Raw genomic sequence first — 13,346 nt, 5'->3', positions numbered from 1 at the left:
TGCCTTGTCTTTGCAGGCAGGTGTGGGCGTGAGAGGCAGTGGGGAGGCGTTATTATGCCCGGTATGTGGCAAGATTATCACCGGGAGAAACAAACGTCAGAACCTCCAGTACCACATGATCACTCACACAGCTCACAAACCCTTCCAGTGCCCCTATTGCCCACACCGAGCTAACCGAAGTGATAACATGAAAATTCATATTCGTTCTCGTCACATTCCCCAAGCTCAGACACAGTCTGCAGCAGTGGATGTTTCGAATGTTCAAAATCATATGCATGAGCCATTTTTCATGGGCAAGTCAACTGATGTGCAGCTCCAAGGGCAGTCAGCTAGGTCCCCATTAAGGTCTCCTGACATAATAAATAGTGATAGTGGACTACTTCAGTAGCAGTAACAATGGAATTGAGATCAGTAGCAGAATTCAATTTGTGAAATCATAAGGATTTGTAGTTACTACACACCTAAATGTATATGTATTCTGAATGTTTTATCAGGTGTAGAAGATATGTGGCATGGATGTGAGCACATAGTTCAAGCCCTTGTTAGTAAAATGGAGTGCACAATGGTGTGGTGCTAAGAGGAGGGTGTTCTCTGTTGCAGGGGGCGATAACCAACGACGTGCCCCTGATGTGCTTCGTGTGCAACAAGGCATTCTCTGGCAGAAACAAGCGGCAACACCTTTCCAACCACCTCAACACACATACAGGGGAGAAGCCTTTTTGTTGTCCCTTCTGCCCTCACAGAGCTAACCGCAAGGATAACTTGAAGATGCATATGAGATTAAAACATCTGGAAAACCTTCCCGGGAATATGGGTGGGAATTTGATCAGCCAATACCAAGATCCTTCAACTTCACATGGTCACATATAAATGAAAGGCAGCAGATGTATAGCTTCCAGGAATGTGATAGAGTAACCATTCTGGAAGTTTATTTTTATTCATAAATAATTGAAGAGGAACTTGATATCCTGAGGGGTGGCTGTGTTCTCTTTCCAGACCATGCGACTACCCCTGATGTGTCCTGTGTGCTGCAAGATCTTCAATGGCAGAAACCGCCGCCAGCACCTGAGCCATCACCTCAAGACACACACTGGGGAGAAGCCCCATTTGTGTCCCTTCTGCACACACAGAACCAGCCGCAGAGACCACTTACGAGAACACATTAGAAGCATTCATGGATTGGATCTAGGCCTTAATGCTGTTCCACAGCCGATGCAGAAATGAAAATACAGTGTATGCAGTCCTATGCTATAAAAGCATAGCCAGTTATTTTAAGTGTAGAAACGCTGCAGCAGTGGAAAGGCAACCTGGATAAGGGCATGCCATTGAGCGAAGATATTTTATCTTTTCAGGGCAGGCAGGACTTCTCTGTGGGGGTGCCCATCGGCACAAGGGTCGCCTTAGTTTGCCCAGTGTGTCGCAAGTTGTTCAACGGACGTAACAAGAGGCAACACCTGCACTACCACATGATGACTCATACTGGGGAGAAGCCTTTCCACTGTCCTCACTGCCCACATCGAGCTAACCGTTTGAGCAATCTCAAAATTCATATTAAAACTAAACATGCTGTTCTAAATTAAATGTCAGTACTGCAGTAGTGTGGAATTCAAGTGACTTTTTTTTTTTAACACTTGCTTAATGGATGAAGTCTTAATTTGGGTTTTTCCAGCAGTAAATGTTTATTTTCTGAAAGTTTACCTGTTGGTTATATTGAACATATTTATTGTCTATAAATTGTAGAATAATTTAGCAAAATATTTTTATTGCCAATGCTAGAAACTTTCATTTGACAACACTGGGCAATGGTTTCTCCCTTGTTAGTCACATTTTTAATGCTTGTGTATAGAAACATGGTTCTTTAAACTGCCTCAGCCCCACTCATGAAGTTTTTGTGTTTGATTGCCGATTAAACTATTTTCTTTGATTTTATATTTTTGTGTAAATAAAGTACTGTAACAACGAATTCTGTTTGTTGAAACCTATAAATTGAACATTTCTTTTTGTGGGAATTTTTTGAAAATTTGCATTGGCTATATTCTTGTTAGTGAATGGCCACTTAGGAATGGGAATAATGCCATATGCTTAAAAAGGTCCTAGAAACCGTTCAACTTTGTGGAATAAATATTTTTGAAGTTGAAATAAAATACAGGCAAGTTTGTGGAGGGGGTGGGTGGGGTAGGCGAGGTTTGTGAAGGGTAGGGGGAGGTGAGGTTATTGTTTTGGGAATATTTTTGAGCAGGTTTTTAGGAAAATCTTTTTGGTAATTTATACTACAGTATATTGATCTTACTGTATTTTTTTATAAATTATGTGTGGTGTATTGCGGTTGGAGAATACCATTGGAAGATTATCTTTACTCTCAGACAACCTTTCCCTAGTTTATATTAAAGCATTTCATAAGGTTTTCCATTTACTGAAAATTTTAAAACTTATAGCTTCCATGGATGGAATGTACAAAATATGAACTTTTGCACAAAAATGTTAAAATTTTTGTACTTTAGTATTGGAATTCTAAGACAATAAAAAATTATAGATTACCAATGAACCCAACTGTTCTAGGACTAAATAAACATTCTTAGGTCTAATTTAGTACACATATATATATACTGTACTAAAACGAGGAGAAATTTGGCTTGGCTATTGTCTTGGGCCCTACAATAGTACGAAAGGTGATCTTTTTGGTGTAAAGAGCTCATGCTTTGTACAACCATTTATAATACAGTAGTCATATTTCTCTCATTTTTTTTAATGATAGGTTTTCGTGAAAATAAAGGTTCATCTTTTAAAAAAAAAAAGTTTCGTTTCCCACATTATGCTATTGTTACTTACTACATATTTCATTGGCGGGGGTGCTTAGTATATTGCAGACAAATTTGTAAATACTTTAGAGGTTACTGGCTGACAATGAGATTCATTTTTTGAGACTGCTTTGTTTATACTTTCACAGTACTGTACAATAGTTTTAATATGGAAATATGTGGTACAGTACTGTCTTATACTTAAATTAAAGTAGTTATTATTTGTATTCTTTAATGGCCAGAAATTTTTAACTTAAATTAGGTAAAATATAAAAGTTATACTCTGGTTGTGCTGTTGCCCTTGTTTAATTATTAGCCAAAAGCCTGAACAAACTTTTATAATAAAGAACTATAGATTTGAGAGCATTTTCAATTTGGTAATGGAACACACTGTACTGGTGGATGAGACTGATGGCGGCGTTGTGTTGTTACAGGTGCTGGGGGTGGAGCGGATTGCCATATGTCCTGCATGCGGCAAGGCGTTCCGTGGCCGCAACCGCCACCAGAACCTGCAACAACACATACTCACTCACACTGGGGAACGACCTTATGCTTGCCCTCATTGCCCCTACATGGCCAGACAAAAGCCACACATGAAAGGTCACATTTTGCGCTTGCATCCAGAAACTATTTATACGAATGTGCCCAGTGCTCCGTAAAATGATCTTATAAGGCAGTGATGTTGCTGGCTTCAAAATTAAGCGTTTACAACTTTTGCTTCTCATGTAACTGACAAAGGCATGGTGTATATCATGGGTAATTTGAGCTGATAAAACACTCATGATTGGAATGAGTTATCTTGGTATTTGGCAGACTATTCCAAAAATGTTTAGGCACAAAAGAAAAGTGCACAAATAAAACATTGACCATGGCTTGATAAAAATATTCACAATTTAATTTTAACCTGTATTCTGTGCTTTATTATATCACTTGATTTTAAATATTAAACAAAATAATATGTTCATCTCATGGGCTTGTGAAGGATGCAGTAAATGCACTGTTTTCCCAAAGATACAAATATGTTTTAACATTAATACATAACCCTAAATAGGAGTTTCTATAGGCAGCTAGTACCACACATTTTTTCTTTGGCCCTTTTGAACAAATTTTTCCACCAAAAATTTAAGTCATGATTGCAGACTTTTTAGTATGTTCAAAAGTGGTAGCATTGGAGTTATTTAATATAGAAGATATAAAATAAAGTGGTAGTATTTATAATTAAAGGATACAAAGATGGTCAAAAGTTTGTGCACTATGTAATCTCTTAAAAATTGAAGACTAAACACTTGCCAGAAGATGAGGAGACGACGACGTTTCGGTCTGTCCTGGACCATTATCAAGTCGATTTATCCCAATTGACTTGATAATGGTTGATAATTTAGTCTTCATGTCTTCAGCTATGTTATTGTGACTTATCGTCTCTTACAAATTGTTTGACATTATGTATTACAAAATATATGTTCAATTAAATATGAGGTATACAAACTTTTGTCCATCTTTTGTATACAGTACTGTATATGGGTGATGGTGGGGGCTGTAGTGGGTGGAGCTGAGCGGTGTTGTGTTGCAGGGTAGCGGCGGTGTGGTGGCTGCAGCTATGGCGATGGTGATGTGCTGCGTGTGTGGGCGGGTGTTCCGTGGGCGCAACCGCCACCAGAACTTGAGCACCCACATGCGTATCCACACGGGCGAGACCCCTTTCCCCTGTCCACACTGCCCCTACCGTGCTAAGCGTAAGGCCCACCTCCAGATGCATCTGGAGCGCATACACTCGCCTAGGCCTGCAGCCAGTACTTGGCGTGACAACCATCCTCCTTCAGCTCACCACTTGACACCACCACATCTGCCTGCATCTCTGTCTCTGGCTCCACCTCACTCTCCTCCATCTAATCCTGATCCCCAGCTCCCTCCATCCACCTCCCCTCAGCAACCAAAACCATGATAGGAGTGCATCAGCAGGAATCTTTTGCGTAAGATGGTTTTGATAATGATAAAGTAATTCTACTTGAACACTTTTGTTGTTAAAATATTTAGCTACTGGAATTGATAGTCCTTAACATCTTGGCATAAAGGGTTAAGGAAATTTATATTTGAAGTGGTTTCAGCAAGAAAACATTGGGAGTAATATTGAAGTTTTAGATTATTATTTTGTTTCAGAGTAAAATAATTTTTTTTTTTATTAATATACTGAAAATGGAAAGTTAAATATTGGTGGAAGTTCTGGGCAAGTGATGCTGGTGGCATGGAGTGGGCGTGAGGGTTGATGTGTTGTTGTTCCAGGCGGTGGGCAGCGGGTGCGGTGCAGCTGTGTGTCCAGTTTGTGGGAAGGCCTTCCAGGGTCGCAACCGCCGACAGAACCTGGCCCACCACCTGCTCACTCACACAGGAACACGTCCCTTCCCCTGTCCTCACTGCTCCTACCGTGCCACACAAAAGGCTCATCTGAAGCGCCACCTGGAACGTAGGCATGGGCAGGTGGGGGAGAGGCTTCACTCCTCGCCTCACCCAAGTGCACTGATTGGAGGGTTGAACATGGAGGGAGCATTACCTGCACATCTCTCACCTCATCCTAGTTCTTTGGTTGTGGGAATGGGCATGGAGGGAGTACCACCAGAAGGTCCACAGCCATCATTCACATCTTCCCATTAGTCATTGATTATGTTTTTGAGGTTATAGTCATTGTAAAGCATTACAAGCCAGTGTTAATTATTGTACCTCTCCTTTTCACTTATTGTCTCATTTATGGGGAGCTTGTTACAGTTGAAGGATAATAGACACTGTACAAATAAAAGTTGAGTTAAAAATGTTGGCAATAAATTGATAATAACTGCACTGCCTTTAATTTACCTATTGCTTATCAGTATAAAAATACAAGTTGCATACTACACCTTAAGCCAAATTCCTTTATACTTGCTAAATCTGATATTGCAAGTAATGTTTACAGTTTTACAAGCGAGTTATAAATTTCATAATTTTTATAGTTGTTAGGTAAGCAAGGGGATTTTGAAAGGAGATATGAAGAGTGAGGATATAGTAGGGGGGCGCCGGCAGTTTGGGCTTGGATGGATGAAACACTGATGCCGGTGCCCTTGTGTGTTGCAGATGCAGCCGACACTGCTGTATCACACACAGGAGGTGGTCTCTCAGCTTCAGCAGCATGGGTATCAACAGCAAGAACAGCAGGGAGAGGAGCGTACTAACTATTTCTGTCATGTGTGCGGGAAAGAATTCCATGGCGTCAGACAGAGGCGCAATTTAAAACGGCACATGATGATCCATTGGGGAGAGAAGCCCTTCCATTGTCCTTTTTGCCCTCATCGATCGAACCAGAAAGGCAATCTTAAGACACACATTTTAAAGTCACATCCAGATCACTTGCAGCAGAGTTCTGACAAAGCAACACAGTCAAATGCCCACCAAGATTCAATATGACTCAGGACTCCTAAGAGCTAAACAGAAATTATTTGAATTTTCTTGATACAGAAGGGATATTGGTGTTTATATTGTGAAAAAATTATGATTATTAATTTAGTGGCTATCATAAATTTAACAATCCCTGTTAAACTTTGAGTCCTGCATTCGACTGATTTTTCTGGTGTTATGTATTGTTATAGTACTCTGAAACTAATTTGTTGCATTTGGTTTAAACCAATCATGAGTTGAAAATAGAATACTGTACTAATGCTTTCATTGCTTATGAAAGTCAAAATATTTATACTATTATTATTATTATTTATTTCTGCTTTTAGTGCTGCTGTTGCTATTTATTATTATTTTGTTTTCCATATACATATTGCGAAGCTGCTACTTGAAAAATTCAACGATGAAAAGTACTTGATTTTTGTTACAAGTAAAACAATGGATTTTAAACAGATTAAATGGAAAGGTTACATTGCTTTAAACATTGCATTCACTGTTTACTTATACAGTAAGTACTGAACTAATATATACTGTGTGATATGTGTGTGTGTGTGTGTGTGTGTATTTTTATATATATATACAGTATATATATATATATATATATATATATATATATATATATATATATATATATATATATATATATATATATATATATATATATATATATATAAAATAATATATAATATATGACAGTTTCAGACCACAGAGGAAGAATTAAAGCAGGAATTTCCTCAAGTACTTTTGTATATTAATACATCTTCAGAAGGAATGAAGATGTATTAATATACATCTTCATTCTGCCATGGTATTCCTTGCTCTGTTTTACAGACTCACCCGGTTCACCATCATGCACTTCCACAACAGCAACAGCCACCACCCCCACAAGGACATTACCAGCACAGTCCTGCACCATCCACTGCCATGGTATTAATACATTCCTTCTGAAGATGTATTAATATACGAAAGTACTTAAGGAAATTCCTGTTTTAATTCTTCCTCCGTGGTCTAACACTGTCATATATGTATATATATCGTACCTAATAGGCCAAGATGCCTATCAAGCTGAATTTTCCTGTTATTATTACATTATATATGATTTTGTTTAATTTGAGTTAAAATTAACATAGAAATTTTATCACGCCTAACCAAACCTAACCTAAGTCAGTAATTCAAGTTTTTAATATTATAATACTGTAATTGGAATAAACCAATTTGAAAAGAAAATCACTGCTTGTTAGGCAAATTGGGCCTTGCATACTAGACCAAGTAGCATTGTTCCATTTGGTACGATGTATATATAAGTACTGTATGTATATATACACATGCAGTATATATGTGTATATACAGTATATATATAATATATTTATATAATTTATATATATATATATATATATATATATAATATATATATATATATATATATATATATATATATATATAATTTTTTTATGGGCATGGGGTGGCAAATAGTTAATGTTGAGAGATTGATTGGAAGGTTTGCCAATTAGAAAGATAGTTGTCTAGTGCCATTCAGTTTGTTGGAAGAATCTTGAAAAAAAAATGAACTTTCGGAAAGTTAGTGTGTGGGGGCTCAAACTAAATGGGAGCCTTGCTCTGTTTTACAGACTCACCCGGTTCACCATCATGCACTTCCACAACAGCAACAACCACCACCCCCACAAGCACATTACCAGCACAGTCCTGCACCATCCACTGCCATGGTATCCCCAGTGCAAGAGGAATTGACTGATGTGAATTGTCGGTTCTGTAGCAAACCTTTCCATGGCAGATATGCTAAATACAACTTGAAGCGTCATCTTATGATTCATCGTGGGGAGAAGCCCTTTGTCTGTCCCTACTGCCCACACCGCGCTAACCAGAAAGGCAATCTAAAGTATCACATATTGTCTGTTCACCCAGGTCTGCCAGCTTCCCAGGTCTTGACACCAATGGATGACATGGATGTCACAGCTAAAAATGAAAACTATGCTTCAAGCTTTGGAGATTGTTAGTTGATGTTCCATCAAGTTCTAGTGATGTTTAACTACTCTTACACTCCTGTGTTTGGAATAGCTGGCAGGCTTCAGCTATTAGACATGTTGGCTATAATAAATGGTTTTGTTGGATGTTGGGCACTGAGCACTGTGTTGTTGCAGGGGGCCGGAGGGATGAGCAGCAGTGATGATAGCCTCGTAGCCCCCACGGCTCCCCTTTGCAGAGCGTGTGGCCGACACTTCACCTGCCGTGCATCCCTCCGCCGTCACCTATGGATCCACACTGGGGTCAAGCCTCATACATGCCACCATTGTTCCTTCTCCTGCAATCGGCGTAGCAACTTGGAGCGTCATGTTAAACGTCATCACAGTCCAGTGGTCTCTGAGCAACCTCCAGAATCACAGCATAATAATCATACCACTGCTGCAATATAAACTGGTTCGAGATGTTAATACCAGTGATGTTATACTTTTAGTTTATGTAATTGGGGACTAAAATTTCTTTACAATACTGTATTTTGAACTTACCAATAACATGAGTTTTCCTCAAATTGGAGTTAGTCACAAAAGGAAAGAAAACAAGGAAATGATTAAATAGAACATAATTCTGTTGTGTAACAGTTATGTAAGCCAGGCAGTTTTTTTGAAATAAGATACTGTTCAGTATTTTCGTTCTTGTTCGTTTGCATATGTCTTAAAGATGTGATGATTTGGTGAGAGGCTTGTTATGGGGAAGATTTAGCTGATGTTGGAGTAGTGAGCACTGGGTTTTGGTTTACAGAGGCTCGAGTTGGGCGTGGGAAGAGCACATACAGCAGCAGTGGCAGGAGTAGAAGCCCTGGCTGGTGCAGAAGCAGTAACGGCAGATGGCAGACACCAGTGCAGACTGTGCGGGAGGGTATTCACCGAACGAAACAATCTTCACCGTCACTTGAGAATCCATACTGGTTTGAAACCTTACCGATGCCCCCTCTGCCCATACCAATCCAACAGGAATGGAAATTTAGTTCGACACATGGAATTCAAACATGGGAGACCTCAGTGATGTGCTGGCCTGTGTGACCTTTATCAAGAACAGATTTGATGTAAAAGTGTTCCCCTTAATTGTTCCATAACTCTTTCAAAGTCTTTTTGTTTTTTTTATAGGAACCATGCATACTTACACATTTATTTGTTTCCATGATAGTGAAAGTTTGCCAAAAGCATCTACTGTACAATAGTATAAAAGAGAGAATTTTGTGTAAATATTATATATGTAGAAAATAAGGATTTAAGTACTTTTTATTTAAATCTGTCTTGTGATATGGTTTACTTGTACTGTATTTTATGCTATATATAAAAAACTTTCTATGAAAGTTAAATATGTAGATAGTGTTTTGAGTTTCATCAAGAAAGTCCAGCCTTTAAGTTTCTTCTTATACTTGCTAAATGACTAGATGCATTGTGTTTTCTCCTTCATTTTTGTATACTGTACTTAAATTGCCTTGTAACTTGCCATTAAATTTGTTATACAGTACATACATAGGTATCCTTAAGCACAGAACAAATTTAATGACAGTTTCAAAACAATTTTTTTTTTTTATCTTTTTTTTTTAACCTTACACATTAAATTTAAACTTTAAGATAAATCTTTATTTCTTGTTTGGATTCCAATTCAAATATTTTTAATGAATTCTTAAATTTAAAATTTGCTACAGCCAGTTCAATTTGTGAACATCACTGGCTGCTGCTTGAAGTAAAAATAAGATAATAAATGTGAAAATTAAACTTAACTTGCTTTTATTTTGATACCTGCAAAATCGAAGAACAAAACACACAGAGATCACACTAACATGATGCATCAAATGATGTAAGGGCGAAGAGGGAGCCTATTGACATAGCTCGGGTGCAGGGGGGGGGAGTTGTGTAAAATCCTGGTTTGTGCCTTGGAGAGGCTACGGGATCCAGTAAGTTCAGTAGAACTTGGGTCTCAACTCTTTTAAACCTGTCGTAGCTCAGTCGATTAAGGCAGTGTCTGGGATGCTCCCGGATGCAGGTTCGAATCCTCCTCACGGCCCTTGTGGATTTGTTCAAAGAACAAAAATATATTAAGTGCTGAAAGAGCTTGTATACTGGATGACAACTTGTACTCATGTAGATTAGTACAAAATGTGTGACACCAACAATTAGGTCGGTTGTAAACCTTGTGACGTGTGATGATTAGAAATATTAAGCTGGCATTGAAATTGTTGTGTTTGTAGTATTTATGGTAATGCTCTACTAGAATTCTAGTGCTAGTGAGTGTTTGATATTACTTTTAACACAGCATGAACATTATGAATATAATGCTATTGCACTAGAATACTCATAAGAGGTTAAAAAATAAAAGTAGGTCAATTGTATCCCAATTGTAGTAGGTCAAATAATCAGTTCTCTTTTTAGTATGCAGTCCCAGTATGGTTTATTACCTCTCACCTGAAGGTGTATAAAGCAAAGCTAGCAGGGTCCAATAATATGTGTGTCAAGGCTTTTTCCTGAGCTATAAGGCGAGACTGAGCAAACTGCATATTAGCAGTCTGAAGGAAAGGAGAAATAACGCCATTCAAGATTCTAAGGGAAATTGACAAAGTAGACAAAGAAGCATTGTTCAAATGTAGGAACAGTTGAATGAGAGGGCATGAATGGAAAATAGAATCAAATAATTCAGAGAAAGAACTTCTGTGTTAGTGTTGTCATTAACACTTTCGCTCGGGGACAACTCAGCGTTTTTAACTCGGCGACGACCTCTACGTTTTTAACCTTCCTCAAACACACTCATTATTTTTGTGCATAATCCACATGGTCAATGCTCCAAACAATGTTTGAAATTATAGTTTACTGTAAAAAAAAATAATCATTGTTGCCGTCAAAGTATGTACTATTTTTTAGACAAATGAATTTATGACTCCCAAAATTATGGGTTTATGAATAAAGGACATGGATTAAATCTTAGAACTAAGAACTATACACAGAATATGTAAAAAGGGTGAGAATCGGTCAGAAACTGGATTTTTCAAACCATCTCAAAGTTGAAGTTCCAGTTTTAGATATAATTAAAGTTGAAGTTATTGACAACGAATGTGGTAGTTCTAACTTATGAATGTTCTTGTATGTTTTAATAAAATTTGCTTAAGGAAAAATTATATATATATATATATATAATGTCGTACCTAGCAGCCAGAACGTCGTACTCGGCCAGCTATGCAAGGCCCGATTTGCCTAATAAGCCAAGTTTTCCTGAATTAATATATTTTCTCTAATTTTTTTCTTATGAAATGATAAAGCTACCCATTTCATTATGTATGAGGTCAGTTTTCTTTTACTGGAGTTAAAATTAACGTAGATATATGACCGAACCTAACCAACCCTACCTAACCTAACCTAACCTATCTTTATAGGTTATGTTAGGTTAGGTAGCCGAAAAAGTTATTTTAGGTTAGGTTAGGTAGCCGAAAAACAATTATTTCATGAAAACTTTTCTTATTAGGCAAATCGGGCCTTGCATAGTAGGCAGAGAAGTGCGTTCTGGCTACTAGGTACGACATATATATATATATATATATATATATATATATATATATATATATATATATATATATATATATATATATATATATATATATATATATATATATATATATATAATATACTGTAGTATATATATACTGTGTATATATAATATACTGTAGTATATATATTTTTTTCCACTATACGAAACTAAAGCTTTACCAGTTATTCCAGCCTGCTTTTCCATCTTCTATGTTCTACTCCCTAACAGTTATTAGTCGTTTATGGGGTAAATGATGCATCATTGAATTATAGGTGTTCTTGGAAGCTGCAGTTTGACCAACAATCTATTCTGGTTTATCATGGACACCCCTGCTGTAGAACTGTTTTGTTTGTCAACAAATATCTTCCTTTTCATTAAGTCCACATCGCCTCCCACTTGCCAAGTTTGTCTTTTACCAGACTTTTTTTACTTTCCTCTTTTTCCAGTTAACCAGGAGCTCCTCTGGCTCAAATGTTACCTTATATACTCTAGTTAATGGTTTGCAAATAATTTATGCAGTCTCTTCAATGAGTAAGTTTGTCTATATTTTTTTAAATAAACTTTTCTTGGCTCTTAATTGAATACAATATTTGTACTGTATTCTCATTATTCTCAGTGCATTACAGTCCTTTCTATCTTTAAAGTATTCTTTGCAGTGTTATATGCTCTCAAACTTCTCCATGAGTTGTATAAACTTATAATTAATAAAGCTACCAAATTTTATAGTTTTGTGCATATCCTGCAGACTGTTCTGAGTGGAATATTTTATCAAAAGTCACATTTGCTAGCTTTTTGTATAAGGACAGATAGTTTGTGGTGACACGGCAGGTCTGAGAGACGCCTTGTGTTGCAGGGGAGCCAGGCGTGTCTCGCTGGGCGTGGCAACTTCACTACCTGCCATACCTGCGGTCAGCGTTTCCACGGTGTTTACCAGAAGTACAACTTGAAGAGGCATATGAGCATCCACTTAGGAGAGAGACCATACCCATGCCCTCGTTGTCCAGCTGCTTTCAATCAAAAGTGCAACATGAAGAGACACTTGGAATCAGTCCATGGGGAAAAATCTCCTCCTCAGCCAATGTTGTCGCAGAATATACCTCAAGTTATTTCTACAAGTAGCCAGTGTGCAGTAGACCAAAGCAATCAATGTGTGATACCTCTAAGGAGTCAGCCATTACTGTCACCTATAACTCAAACACCAGAGTTCCCTGGCAGCCAAACTCTTCTCCACCCCAGCATAGGGCAGTGATACAGTGGCAGGTGTGTGATATGTACCATAGGCATTTTTGCTCCCATCTCTCATGGTATTGTCATGTCCCTGTTCAGTTACGAAAATTTCATGCAGCATAGTTACTGTTGTGAATGGAAATCCATAATTCCCTAATGAAGAACTCATATATTACAGTTGCCTTTACCCCTCAAACCTTGTCATTAATAATACTGTATATACAACTCACACCTACCCTCCCCCCCCTTCCTTTTAAAGTAAATATTTGTCTACTTATATTGCAGTTAAAGCATGTGGGATGCATATACAGTAAAACAAACACACACACACACACA

The 13,346-nt window shown here is 37.7% G+C and overlaps 1 protein-coding gene across 34 annotated transcripts in view; it reads left to right on the top strand.

Annotated features, from left to right (window-relative positions):
- Positions 1–13,346, top strand: part of LOC123764392 (longitudinals lacking protein, isoforms H/M/V) — a 177,414-nt gene that overhangs the window by 89,641 nt on the left and 74,427 nt on the right. For 2 of the 34 annotated variants that reach the window (XM_069315897.1, XM_069315895.1), the window contains exon 5: positions 4,369–5,072. The exons of 25 other annotated variants lie outside the window; for them this stretch is intronic. In XM_069315897.1, the coding sequence (XP_069171998.1) occupies positions 4,369–4,740 (372 nt within the window). In that variant the 3' untranslated portion in view covers positions 4,741–5,072. 7 more of the 34 variants (XM_069315901.1, XM_069315894.1, XR_011225269.1 and 4 more) reach the window with 7 other exon arrangements.

The sequence above is a fragment of the Procambarus clarkii genome, chromosome 82, assembly GCF_040958095.1.
Source record: "Procambarus clarkii isolate CNS0578487 chromosome 82, FALCON_Pclarkii_2.0, whole genome shotgun sequence".
NCBI classification, from domain to species: Eukaryota; Metazoa; Arthropoda; class Malacostraca; order Decapoda; family Cambaridae; genus Procambarus; species Procambarus clarkii.
The sequence above is the reverse complement of the archived record's forward strand: the minus strand, read 5'-3'. Positions and strand labels throughout refer to the sequence as shown.